Raw genomic sequence first — 12,670 nt, 5'->3', positions numbered from 1 at the left:
CTGACAATTAACAGGTTAAATACATGTTGATTTGAATTATGGACTTATTTGTTACATCTCCATCATATTGGAATTAATTACATTTGGAATCTGCAATCTTTTTTACATTTTTAATGTTGGCTTTAGGGATAATTTCTGAGGAATTCATTCCTAACATGACAAATGAAAACGTGGAATGTGTAGAATACGGATGCCCGATATATCAGTAGCATACAGGCTGATATTAGATCATTGAATAATTAACTACAAGCTCATTTCCTCTATTTGTATATTTATATTACCCTTGCTGCCATGTGACTCTCACTTAAAGTTAATCTTTAAAAACATCATAATATATATATATATATATATATATATATATACATACATTATAACTTATACATATACATTATACATTATATACATTATAACTTGTGTTTGCAGTGTTGAGCAATGTAGCCAATCACAGACATATCTGTTGATTTCTGACACGCAATGGAGACGCAACACAATCGGGGGAACTTCAAATGTGGTCACCCTAGGGCACTACAATGTGTTAATCCGGGCCTGGTTACATGGCCTTCTTACCTTCAATAGCCATCATGGCTCTGAGCTCTCGGTTTAGCAGCTCAAACCTTCTTTCTAAATCCTGCTCTTCTTGCCTGCAAGGATAACATCATTAATGTGTATTGTTGTGGACTGACTGTGTCTTATATATCACTTGTGAATGTAATAATCATGACATACAGCAGCTCCAGATGGTCTTGTCTCCTGATCAAAGCGTTCTTCTTGTTGACCAGAGTGAACCACTCCTGAATCAGCTTCTCTTCTTCATCTTTATCACTTCCTGTTAAACAGGTAATTAAGATGTATCATGCTGCATTTCAAGAGTTAACTTGAAATCAGCTTTACTCACTTTCTTTCTATATGAGTGTTTTTCTTACCCGTCTCCATGAGCTTTCTGAGCCTTTTCTCCACGATGGCAGCTCTGCTGTCTATGTGCTTCTGTTCGGTTTCCAGGGCCTGGAGTTCACTCAACACATACTGATTGGTGTCCTGCAGACACTGACCGGGAAGTACCACAGGGAGACATACATAAAACCAGACAAGAGAGTATCGCAGACAGAGAGAGAAAAATAAAGCGAAAAGGGTTGGAAATGGGGAGGAAGAGAGATGGATAGAGCCAGATACAGAGAAGACAAGACCAACATTCATAAGACAGCAACAAACAATGACGCACAAAGATAATGGAGAAGAAAGGCTTGATTTAACTAAAAGATTTGTTAAACAAGGAAATTAAATATGGGATGGTAAAAGCTTGTGAATTGAGGGGCCGGATTCATGAAGAAAGGAATTGCTTCAGATAAATTCTAACACCGTGTCTACTAGGTGTGGCACAGACTAGTCGACTAATGCTCTGCCATGACGCTTCAAGCTTGACATCGACTAGTTGCTGATCATGGCCTATAAAGGGCGCGACAGGATAAGAAATCTTTGAAGTCCACTTTTACGCTCCGTTTCCAACAGTTGAAATGACACATAAATGCATACTCCAAGAGTGCTCCACATATATTTAATTAAATCATCTGGATGCTCAATATTGATGGGGAAAATGCACGTTTTAAATAGCTTATTGTACACATAAGTAAATAACCGTTCTAAACTAATGCGCTGCTGCATTGTAACACACACACACACACACACACACAGTATAGCTCACACATCACATGCAGATTGCGCACACAGAAACATTCAGTAGCGCAGAAATGTATTGTCAACACTGTTCTGTGATTTATCAGTAAAAACAGCTTAAAAACTGAAAAGTTCTAGCATATATTTCTTAGTAACTAAAACCCACAGCTTCACTATTAGTAGAGAGATGCTGCCAGGTATAATTAAACACATGTTCGAGTCTCAGCTCAAGGTTCAGGCTTAGTTGTTCATTAATGACATAATCAGTGACTAGTCGACTGGACTTTAATTACATAAATGTCGATTTAAAAAATTTGAAGTCGTTTAACTCCTAATGTCTACACCAGAAACGAGTGGTGCTACGCAACAAAAGTAAATAGAACCCATTATAATCAGTGATGCTGTCTACACAAGATGTGGTGAGACGCAACAAATTTGTGAAAGTAAACTGATGCCCCGTTCAATTTCTGACATAGTTTAAGTGCTCTAGTTACTTCTGACATGACAAACAAATGGATTTGCAATGATTGCTTTGTCGCCTCCAATGTAGACAGCCTCAAGCACGGTGCAACCGGTGTAGACACAGTGTAAGAAGTTTGTAAGATTGTTCCTAAGTGCAATTCTTGAAAAATTCTTCTTAAATATTTTCTTAAGAACATCTCTTTTTTTTTCTTAATAAGAAAATGACAGGCTTTGGTGTTATCTGATTGTATGGCAGTTTTACAGAAGTCTCACTGATCGGTAAAGATTATCATCATAATCCTTGTAATGTTTAATACTTGAACAAACCAGTAAATTCATTAAACCTTAGGGCATTTAAGATATGTTGAGGTTATCCTTAATTTAAGAGGTTATTTACAATTATTTTTAAGAACATTCTTTTTAGGAATTCAAATTCTTTTATAGGTTTGTCTTAAGAAAAGATAAGAACATTATTAAAAATGTTTTTGAGAGTGCAAAATATTCTTAATTTTTTTTTAAGTTGGAAAATAAGAAGAAACAACAATTAAGAAGACTTTTATTTTTTTAAAATGTTTTGGAATCCAGCCCCAGAATTGGACTATTATGATGATTATTGTAAGTTTAGAAGGTAGGGCTGCACAATATTGATGAAAATTGTGGTATGTGATAACTTGTTAAATAATATGATATGCTATAAGATAATACTATATTTACATGTATATAAAAACAAAAAAATATATGCATACATATATACATACATACTAAAAACATGTTTCATGATTCTCTAAATCTTCTGCAGCAGCAGCAGCTGCAGATGACTTATCTTCTCAAACTAGTTTGCTATGACTGGGTATCTTGCATACATCAGCAGTCTATTCTCCGCCAACTGCATCAACCAAAACTTTTACACTTTTTTGTAATTTAAAAAAAAAATAAATTAAAATCATTCAGTTACCTCAAGTCATTGCGATATGCATATCACAATTTATTCATTTGCGATATTTCATTAATTTAATTAATATATTGTGCAGCCCTATTAGAAAAACATTTTCTATGTATTTGACATGCAAATTAGCAAATTTTATATTTTAAAATCACAAGCTTTGAGGTTATCCAAGAATTTCACTTTTATAAGATGAAAGAAACACTGTAATTCTCTCAAATACTGAAGGTATACTGACCATTGTCTCATTATCTGCTGATTTAACATCTTGGTTTGCTTCATGAGGTTCTGCAAACACACATTAAATGGTGAAAAGAGGGAAATTAGAGTGTGAAATACCCAATCTTTCCAAATTAAAATGTTCTTTAGGAAGCTGTTTAGGAAGGTTACCTGTTTCAGCACTTTCTCTGGCAGCTGTTGAACCATTTGTTCCTTCAACTGTTGGTTCACTTTTATCAGACTGTCAGAGGTTAATAGAAAAAAGACAATTAGATTAAATATTAAAACACATAAATTTGAAGAAAGGGAAAATTCAGTGTCCTTTACCTCATTTGGCTGCTCCTTTGAATCAGGCTCGTCCATGGATTCACTCTTCAGTCGCGACCGCCGTTTCTTCATTAGATCTGCATCTCGTATGTGCCCAAACCCTGATCTGGAAGCCGCTGCGTTTGGTCGTGGTGGGGCCACAGGTGTCTGTGCACCTTCCTGTGTCTCCTTACTGCCCTTCTCATCCACCTTTCCAGCACGTTTAGTCCGAGGTGGAGGAACAAGACCTCCGTTGGGCTTAGCCACACTGTCACTTCCCTCTTCTCCCAGTGAGTCCCTGCTGTTATTGTCTCCTGACACAGATCCAGCATGGAGCCTCTCAGCACAGAATTTGGCTGCTGCTTGTACATCCGGCTGCTGGTTTGGCCCAGCCAATGCATAGCTGGACTGACTGTTGTTCTGCTCTATCTGTAACACGCTCAGCTCCTGCCCAGTGAAGTGTGCACGGATTTGGCACAAGTACGTCATGACAATCAAACGATCTGGCACAGAGAGTAGCACCATGTCTGAGGGCTCCAGCAGACGAGAGATTCCTAGTGATGCAAAACCATCAAAAGCCTGAAAGAAAAAAAAGGCAGCACAAATGAAGGGTATATTTTGTGTATATAGTTCAAAAATATCTATATGTGGAACATCTGCTTAAACCAAACTTACGTTTTTGTTGTTTTGCTTTATGTTGTGAGGCTCTAATGCATCAAAGTCACTGGAAAACAACAACTAGGTCAGTACATAATAACAAATGCAAACTCTGAATCAACATGCGGCAATGCTAAATTTTATATATATTGTAATCATTAAGTTCACAACTTGTAATAATTACTTCAATGAGCTCATCGTTTCTGCCTGAAATTTATACATTATGTTAGCTAACTGCGTGATTTGTATATGTACATTTCTGAAATACATTACTTTGACACAGTGACACCTCTGATAAAAGATCACTCTAAATTGTAATGTAGGCATGCATTTTCTGTAAAGCTGCTTTGAAACGATATGTCTTATGATAAGCGCTATACAAATAAAATGTTTAAATGATTGGTTTAATTGTAAATTAAATATATATATATTTATAAATATATATATATATATATATATATATATATATATATACAGTCCAAAAGTTTGGAACCACAAAGATTTTTAATGTTTTTAAAAGAAGTTTCGTCTGCTCACCAAGGCTACATTTATTTAATTAAAAATACAGTAAAAAACAGTAATATTGTGAAATATTATTACAATTTAAAATAACTGTGCACTATTTAAATATATTTGACAAAGTAATTTATTCCTGTGATGCAAAGCTGAATTTTCAGCATCGTTACTCCAGTCTTCAGTGTCACATGATCCTTCAGAAATCATTCTAATATGCTGATTTGCTGCTTAATAAACATTTATGATTATTTTCAATGTTGAAAACAGTTGTGTACTTTTTTTTTCAGGATTCCTTGATGAATAGAAAGTTCAAAAGAACAGCATTTATCTGAAATACAAAGCTTCTGTAGCATTATACACTACCGTTCAAAAGTTTGGGGTCAGTAAGAATTTTTATTTTTATTTTTTTGAAAAGAAATTAAAGAAATGAATACTTTTATTCAGCAAGGATGCATTAAATCAATCAAAAGTGGCAGTAAAGACATTTATAATGTTACAAAAGATTAGATTTCAGATAAACACTGTTCTTTTGAACTTTCTATTCATCAAATAATCCTGAAAAAAAATATTGTACACAAATATTTTGTACAATTGTACACATTAAATGTTTCTTGAGCAGCAGATCAGCATATTAGAATGATTTCTGAAGGATCATGTGACACTGAAGACTGGAGTAATGATGCTGAAAATTCAGCTTTGCCATCACAGGAATAAATTACTTTGTGAAATATATTCACATAGAAAACAGTTATTTTAAATCGTAATAATATTTCACAATATTACTGTTTTTTACTGTATTTTTAATTAAATAAATGTAGCCTTGGTGAGCAGACGAAACTTCTTTTAAAAACATTAAAAATCTTAGTGGTTCCAAATTTTTGGACTGTACTGTATATAAAGCTATATATAAAGCTATATATATATAAAGCTTTTAAGTGAGTGTTATATGATGGCAACGGTAAATTAAATAAAAAATAGAGGAAATTAACATGCACAATTAAAAATTAAAAATTGTGCTCTCCTAATTTTTTTGTACTTGTACAAAATGGCAGTTAATTGAACCAAATAAGTGTTATTTAGACTGTTGCACATAAATTGAGTCATACTAAGAAAGAAAGAATAGACATAAAACTTACATTATCTCAGGGTGGAAGTGATGTAAGATAGCACAGAATGCCAGGCCATTACGCCAAGAGGTGCTGAAGTTTGTGATTTTTACTCCCTTATAGTTCTTAGTGATCTCTTGACACCACACCAACAAGGACTGACTGGAGGTCACCAGACCAGGACTGGGCAGTGGACTGGCAAACTGTATAGTGACAAATGGAAAGACCAAAAAAAATAAAAAATAAAGTAAGACCTGATTAGAAAAAAACAAAACATTTTAACATTGTACTTTACATTTACATTTTAAACACCAAATGCCACTCACATCCCATGCAGGCAATGCTGAACCCTCTTTATTTGATTCATCCATTGTATTTACTATCGTGAGGTCCATGGGCGGTGGAATGATTTTCTTTTTACTGCGCACTGGGGGCACAATCACATGGGATGCCTCTACAGTGGTCTGTCCATTAACCTGCATGCTGCCTGGGCTCCTAGATGGTGTCTCGCTCCCATTAGCCTCAGGGGTTACATCAGAGGAATCCTTTCCTTGAGGATGACCAGCCCTGTTAAAAGGACAGGAGATATGTTAGACATACTGACATGAATTACACTATAAATAAACAATTCCTCATCAGTGTTTTTGCTCCACCTGGTTTCCAAATAAAATTTTGAATTCATTATTGTTCTGCTATGGAAAACAGGTACAGTTTCCCTCTCTGCAACGCTTAGAACATTTTGGGTGTTGTTTAGAGGTTAATGAAAAGACATGCAAAATATTAATATACACAGTGTTCAACAACATAATATGGTGCTCAAACAATATAATATGGTAAAATAAGGCTGAATTTTAGTGTTTACATGCCACTCAAACTTACAACTCATCAGGCACTGCAGATGGTGGTCTATCCTGCTCTATTTGAGCCTCTTCGCTTCTATCAATACTTAAATCTGCTTGTTCCTTGTTCTTAGTTTCAACTTCTGTTTCTGTGTTTTCTCTCTGGTTTGTGGGCTTAACAGCTGGTGTATCTTGGCACTCCCTTTCAGCTGCCATACATTCTAGCTGGACATTTTGTTCTTGCTTGTGTAACAGGACATTATCATCTATAACAGCATTTCTAGCATTGGCTTCTCTGTCATCTGACTTAAAATTCTCCAGTAGCACAGAGGACATCTGAGACTGACTGATGTCAATCTTCTCATCTGTCTCCTCTGGAGAAATCACCGACGGTTGAGGTCCAATAGTATTCGTGATCTCAGTGTGATCTAAATTTGGCTTTATCTCATCCATGGGCGGTGTCATGCTAGACTTGAGTTGCAGGGGTGGAGTTGGAGGAAGTTCGAAATCAGACTTGCAGGGAATCAAGCGTATCCTGCGTGGAGCAGGAGCTGGAGGCTGTGTGGTCTCCTCTTCTGCCATTTGACAAATCTTTTCTAACAGAACACTCTCCTCTGAGAGACTGCCATCCTTCAGACTGAAACTTTCTGTACCTTTTATTACCTCGTGGTTTCTTTCGAGTTTAGGAGAGGGAAATGGCCAAGGGACCACAGAGCTCCTTGGAGAAATGTCCTGCCCGGAAACAACATTTTCATCAACGTTTATATCTGTTGGTCTCACTGTGGCTGCTACAATAATGCTTTCCGATGCCTTGGTGATGACTGGGCAGCTCTCTTTTTCCACCACAACTTTTGGAGTGTTATCAATAGACATGGTTTTGGTAATGTCGCCCTCTAGTGGTGATAAGTTATTCTCAGTAGTCTCTTTCACAACATCACTGCATATCTCAACAGTCTTTACAGTTGTTGTCTCTGTCGTTACATGTGAAGGAGTGGTTCCTTTTTCATCACATTGTGGAACCACATGTCTGTTAGCCGCTGCACCACAACTGTCTTGATTTATGGCATCAGAGCCGACTTCCTGTAAAGGCACTGGGTGTGGTGACTGCATACTCTCATCTTGACAGGGAGGGATAACTTTGCCAACAGGTTGGGAAATAGTTTCCGTTAGTGTAGCGTCTTTTAATATAGACACACATTCAAGTGAAAAGGCAGTCTGAGGTGCTTCTAGTGTTTGTTTGGCTGTGGAATATCTTGGGTGTGGTATTGGCTGTATTGAGGATTCCTCTGGTCTGTGAGAAATGGGACACCAGAACATAATATCAAAATGTTGCACCTTACCAATTTGGTTATTATAGCGTGCAAAGGTTTTTCAGTAAAAATGCAATTAAGTGAAAATGGCACAATCAGTCCCAGCAAGGGGCTACAAACAGCAGCGTTAGCCCACAGTCACTATGTAACGTTTTTTTGCTAACCATTTTTGCTAGCTTGCAGCAGCAGTTGCAAAATAGACAAACAAGCTGTGAAACTGCTGTTTAGTCCTTTTTAAAAAACCACAAAGAGCCAAAAAAATCAAAGCCTGCGCTATTAAAAAAGGAACCAACACAATGTTTCATGCTCAAAATATATACACTACCACTCAAATGTTTGAAGTCGGTAAGATTTTTTCTCTTATTCTCACCAAGGCTGCATTTATTTGATCAAAAATACAGTAAATACATAATAGTATTACAATTTAAAAAACTTTCCATTTTAATATATTTTAAAATGTACAGTGCTCAGCGTAAATGAGCACACCCCCTTTGAAAAGTAACATTTTAAACAATATCTCAATGAACACAAAAACAATTTTCAAAATGTTGACGAGACTATGTTTAATATAACGTCTGTTTAACTTATAACATGAAAGTAAGGTTAATAATATAACTTAGAGAACAAAATTTCACTTTTACTCAAATTAGGGTGATGCAAAAATGAGTACACCCCACTGAAAGTCTCTGGAGCAAAGCTAAATTTTAGACTACAAATGTCTAATTTAACAAGAATTCAACCACAGGTGAGTCTAATTATTGATTACACAGGTGTCTAGCAGACAGTTGACTATAAAAGGGTGTTAAAACCCCTTCCCATTTCCTGTTGTCAGCAATGGCACCACTTGGAAGAGAAATGTCACAAGATCTGAGAAAGAAAATAATTTCTTCACACCAGAAAGGTGAAGGCTACAAGAAAATCAGCAAAGCTTTACTTTTCAGTCAGAATACTGTAGCAAAAGTGGTACAAAAATTAAAAAAAGAAAAACTGCAACCATCTCACAGAGACGTGCAGGTTGTCCACGGAAGTTAACACCTCGACAGGAGAAGTGTTGAAGAAAATCGGCATGCAAGTTCACTGCAGTTATCTAAAGAAGTAGAAAGCCAAACTGGGGTGAGTATTTCCCATGACACAATACGGCGTACACTGCAGAGGAATGGCATGCATGGGTGCCGTCCACGAAAGAAGCCTCTCCTAAAGCCCAGGAAAAAAAAAACTAGAGTTTTCCAGGGCCCATGCTGACAAAGATGAAGACTACTGGGACTCTATACTCTGGAGTGATGAGACCAAGATAAATGTTTTTGGAACTGATGGCTTCAAAACTGTATGGCGTCGCAAAGGTGAGGAATACAATGAAAAATGCATGGTGCCTGCAGTGAAACATGGTGGTGGAAGTGTGCTTATGAGGGGCTGCATGAGTGCTGCTGGTGTCAAGGAGCTGCATTTCATTGATGGCATCATGAATTCACAGATGTACAGCTCTATACTGAAAGAGAAGATGCTACCATCACTCCGTGTCCTTGGTCGTTGTGCACTTTTCCAACATGACAATGATCCTAAACACACATCTAAGGCCACTGTTGGATTTCTAAAGAAGAACAAGTGATTCAGTGGCTCCTGATCTGAACCCAATCGAACACCTATGGGGAACTCTGAAGTTGAGCATCACTCTCCATCCAGCATCCAGTCTCTAAAAGAGGTCATTCTTGAAGAATGGAAAAAGATAGATGTTGCAAAATGTCGCCAACTTGTTCATTCTATGCCTAGAAGACTTGGTGCTGTTATAAAAAAATCATGGAAGCCATACAAAGTACTAGATGTAGTAGTTTATGTTGTGGGGTGTACTCATTTTTGCATCACCCTAATTTGATTAAAACTGAAAAATGTGTAATCCAAGTTATATTATTAACCTTAATTTCAAGTTAAACAGATGTTATATTAAACTTAGTCTTGTCAACATTTTGGAAATTGTTTTTGTTCATTGAGATACTGTTTAAAATGTTAGTTTTCAAAGGGGGTGTACTCATTTACACTGAGCACTGTAATTCATTCCTGTAATGGCAAAGCTGAATTTTCAGCATTATTACTCCAGTCTTTAGTCACATGATCCTTCAGAAATCATTCTAATGTGCTGATTTGGAGCTCAAGAAACATTTGTTATTATTATCAATGTTAAAAACAGTTGTGCTGCTTAATATTTTTATAGAAAATCGTGATTAAATTTTTTCAGGATAAATATTTATAAGCATAAGCATTTATAAGGATAAGCATTTATTACTGTCACTTTTGATCAATTTAATGTCCTTGCTGACTAAAGCATTAAAGTATTAATTATAAAAAATATCTTTGACCCAAAGTTTTTAATGGTAGTGCATCCCAACCCATCTCTTACAAGAACACAGGACACATTAAATGCACTGCTTTACGTCACACACAGACACCACCAGCCCTTGTCACAGACAAATACGAATAATGACTAGAACGCTTGACGGTCAGCCATAACGGAACATTGCCAAAATTCGTGCTGATCGTAAGGAGGGTCGTAAAAATTAGAGGCAGTGCAGGCAGAGGTCATGCACTTACCCTCCATCCATATATAGCTCAGCAGACCACACTGTCCCTAAGTCTTCCTGACCCAGTTCATATTCTAGATCCTCCTGTGAACACCCAGACTCCGCCATAGGCCTTAAATCTGCTGCTGTTGTCTTGCCAGGAATCATCTTGCCAAGCAGAAGTTCTTCATGTCCATTTCTTTTTGGGCTTTCGTGTATTTTTATTTCCTCAAAATCGACCACCGTCACCGGACTATCTGTTTCCACAGCACTGACGTTTTCCACCTCTTTCTTAGCAGATATGTCGTCTTTTGTGGTTTCCAGAGGTAAGCATGGCTCTTCATTTATCTCTTCATTTGATATCACACTCTCAGACTTTAATTCCATCTTCACGCTTTTGTCATTTCTGTTTGGTGTCAGTATTTGGGTTTGCTCAATTGCTGTTTTCTGTTTAGAAGGACTTCCTTCATCCTGGGCTTTGAAATTCATGGATCTGCTTTGAGTTTCTCTGGCAGCCAGTTTCAAGCACTCCACCAAGCTCATGGCCACCGGCTCGGCGGTCTGAATATCTATGTGTAACTCGCTAGACGGTAACAAATCCTTGATTAAGTTTTCCTGGGGGTCATCATCAGTTGGATGCTCAATTTTGGTGTCACAGAAGGCCTCGGGAGGGAGAATTTCAACCACAGATCCATCTTGATTGTCCAAGATCGTGTCATCTTGAACATCTGTTTCTGCTGCGCTTGGCTGCTGTAGTATAGATGTCATGGTCTCATAACTAAAGGATGAGGATATTTAAATGACAAAATTACATTACACCATGACAAAACGAATGGTTTCCGTTCACAAAAGGGCTGTTTTTGACTTAGCCTTGAAAATCACCAGCCAGTATTTAATCAATCAAACAAGCAAGCTATGCTTCTCATCACTACAGGACACCCTAAATGTGGATGCAAAAGCTTTCTTGCACATGTACAATCACACCTAATAACAACCTTTCAGTGTTTCGAGGAAATTAAATTATAACCATGCAGATGCTGAGGCCAAAGAAGCTCTGTGCAAGTCTCAGAATTGTCCCACACTTACCCTTTGTACAGAACACCAAAAATCCCCTGTATGAAGCCTACAGATACCTCTTCCCGATCAGAAATAGAGTCATGTTCCTGTATACACGTGTCAATAGTCCTGTCTGTTCCTTCATCAAGCTCAAGGCCAGGTTCTGTCCCTGAACAGACACCTTCAGTCTTCAAATCTTCTTTAGGTCCAGCCTTAGTTGTCCAAATTGTCTCATCGCCAGTTTGCAGCGTCTTTTTATCATCTAAATCTTCCACTTCAGTGATCTTCTCTTTCTTTTCTTCTGTCTGTCTCTCTCTGATAGCATTTTTATCAGTTTGTGGTGGAATGGGGGCAAGGCGAAGGAGTCCTTTTGCTCCTCTGGCTTGTTTTCTGATGTTTCCTGTCCACATTGGCTGCCATGGACCAAAAAGTGTAAGTAACAAGTATATTCTTTGAATATCAATATTCTCTTACTAACATCTCAACTCCCAGCAAGTAAAACAAATGCTTACTTTAAGCGATGCGTTAGTAACACAGGCAGAATAAATACATTTTTTTGTAACATTATAAATGTCTTTACTGTCACTTTGGATTAGTTTAATGCATCCTTGCGGAATAAAAGTATTAATTGTTTTCAAACAAAAAAATCGTACTGACCCCAAACTATAGTATGGACAAAACCATTCAAGCCCAGATAGTTCACCGTCCACACAAAACTCCATGCAGTGAGGTTAACAAACCTCAAGCACTTACCCCCTATCCAGGAACTCTTTTTCTGTTACCGACTTTCCCATGCTAACAACCTCATCACTTTTTTCTTTTGTTTTCTCCTCTACTGTGGCCCATAACACACTCTCTTCTTCAAGCGTGACCTTTTTCTTTAAACCATTTCCGTCAGACTCAGTATCCAGAGACAGGTTTGGCGTCAGAGGGCAAAGTTCCTCCAGATGCAGTGATGTCCTGTTTTCCTTTACAGCAACAGCAGGGGAGATCACAGGAAGTGAAGGCTTCATACGGATCGGTATACTGACTT

The 12,670-nt window shown here is 37.3% G+C and overlaps 1 protein-coding gene across 8 annotated transcripts in view; it reads right to left on the bottom strand.

Annotated features, from left to right (window-relative positions):
- Positions 1–12,670, bottom strand: part of ehbp1l1b (EH domain binding protein 1-like 1b) — a 32,039-nt gene that overhangs the window by 2,009 nt on the left and 17,360 nt on the right. For 5 of the 8 annotated variants that reach the window (XM_048179407.1, XM_048179419.1, XM_048179426.1 and 2 more), the window contains 10 exons: positions 6,760–8,010; positions 6,207–6,447; positions 5,911–6,083; positions 4,277–4,325; positions 3,623–4,180; positions 3,467–3,536; positions 3,315–3,364; positions 924–1,044; positions 727–826; positions 568–641 (listed from right to left, as the gene is read on the bottom strand). In XM_048179407.1, coding sequence (XP_048035364.1) covers positions 568–641; positions 727–826; positions 924–1,044; positions 3,315–3,364; positions 3,467–3,536; positions 3,623–4,180; positions 4,277–4,325; positions 5,911–6,083; positions 6,207–6,447; positions 6,760–8,010 — 2,687 coding nt within the window. Of the gene's footprint in view, positions 1–567; positions 642–726; positions 827–923; positions 1,045–3,314; positions 3,365–3,466; positions 3,537–3,622; positions 4,181–4,276; positions 4,326–5,910; positions 6,084–6,206; positions 6,448–6,759; positions 8,011–10,612; positions 11,360–11,667; positions 12,051–12,390; positions 12,534–12,670 lie in introns of those variants that run through there. The other 3 variants (XM_048179435.1, XM_048179414.1, XM_048179456.1) reach the window with 3 other exon arrangements.

Source organism: Megalobrama amblycephala, linkage group LG2 (assembly GCF_018812025.1).
Source record: "Megalobrama amblycephala isolate DHTTF-2021 linkage group LG2, ASM1881202v1, whole genome shotgun sequence".
NCBI lineage: Eukaryota > Metazoa > Chordata > Actinopteri > Cypriniformes > Xenocyprididae > Megalobrama > Megalobrama amblycephala.
This window is presented reverse-complemented; position numbering and strand designations above follow the sequence as displayed.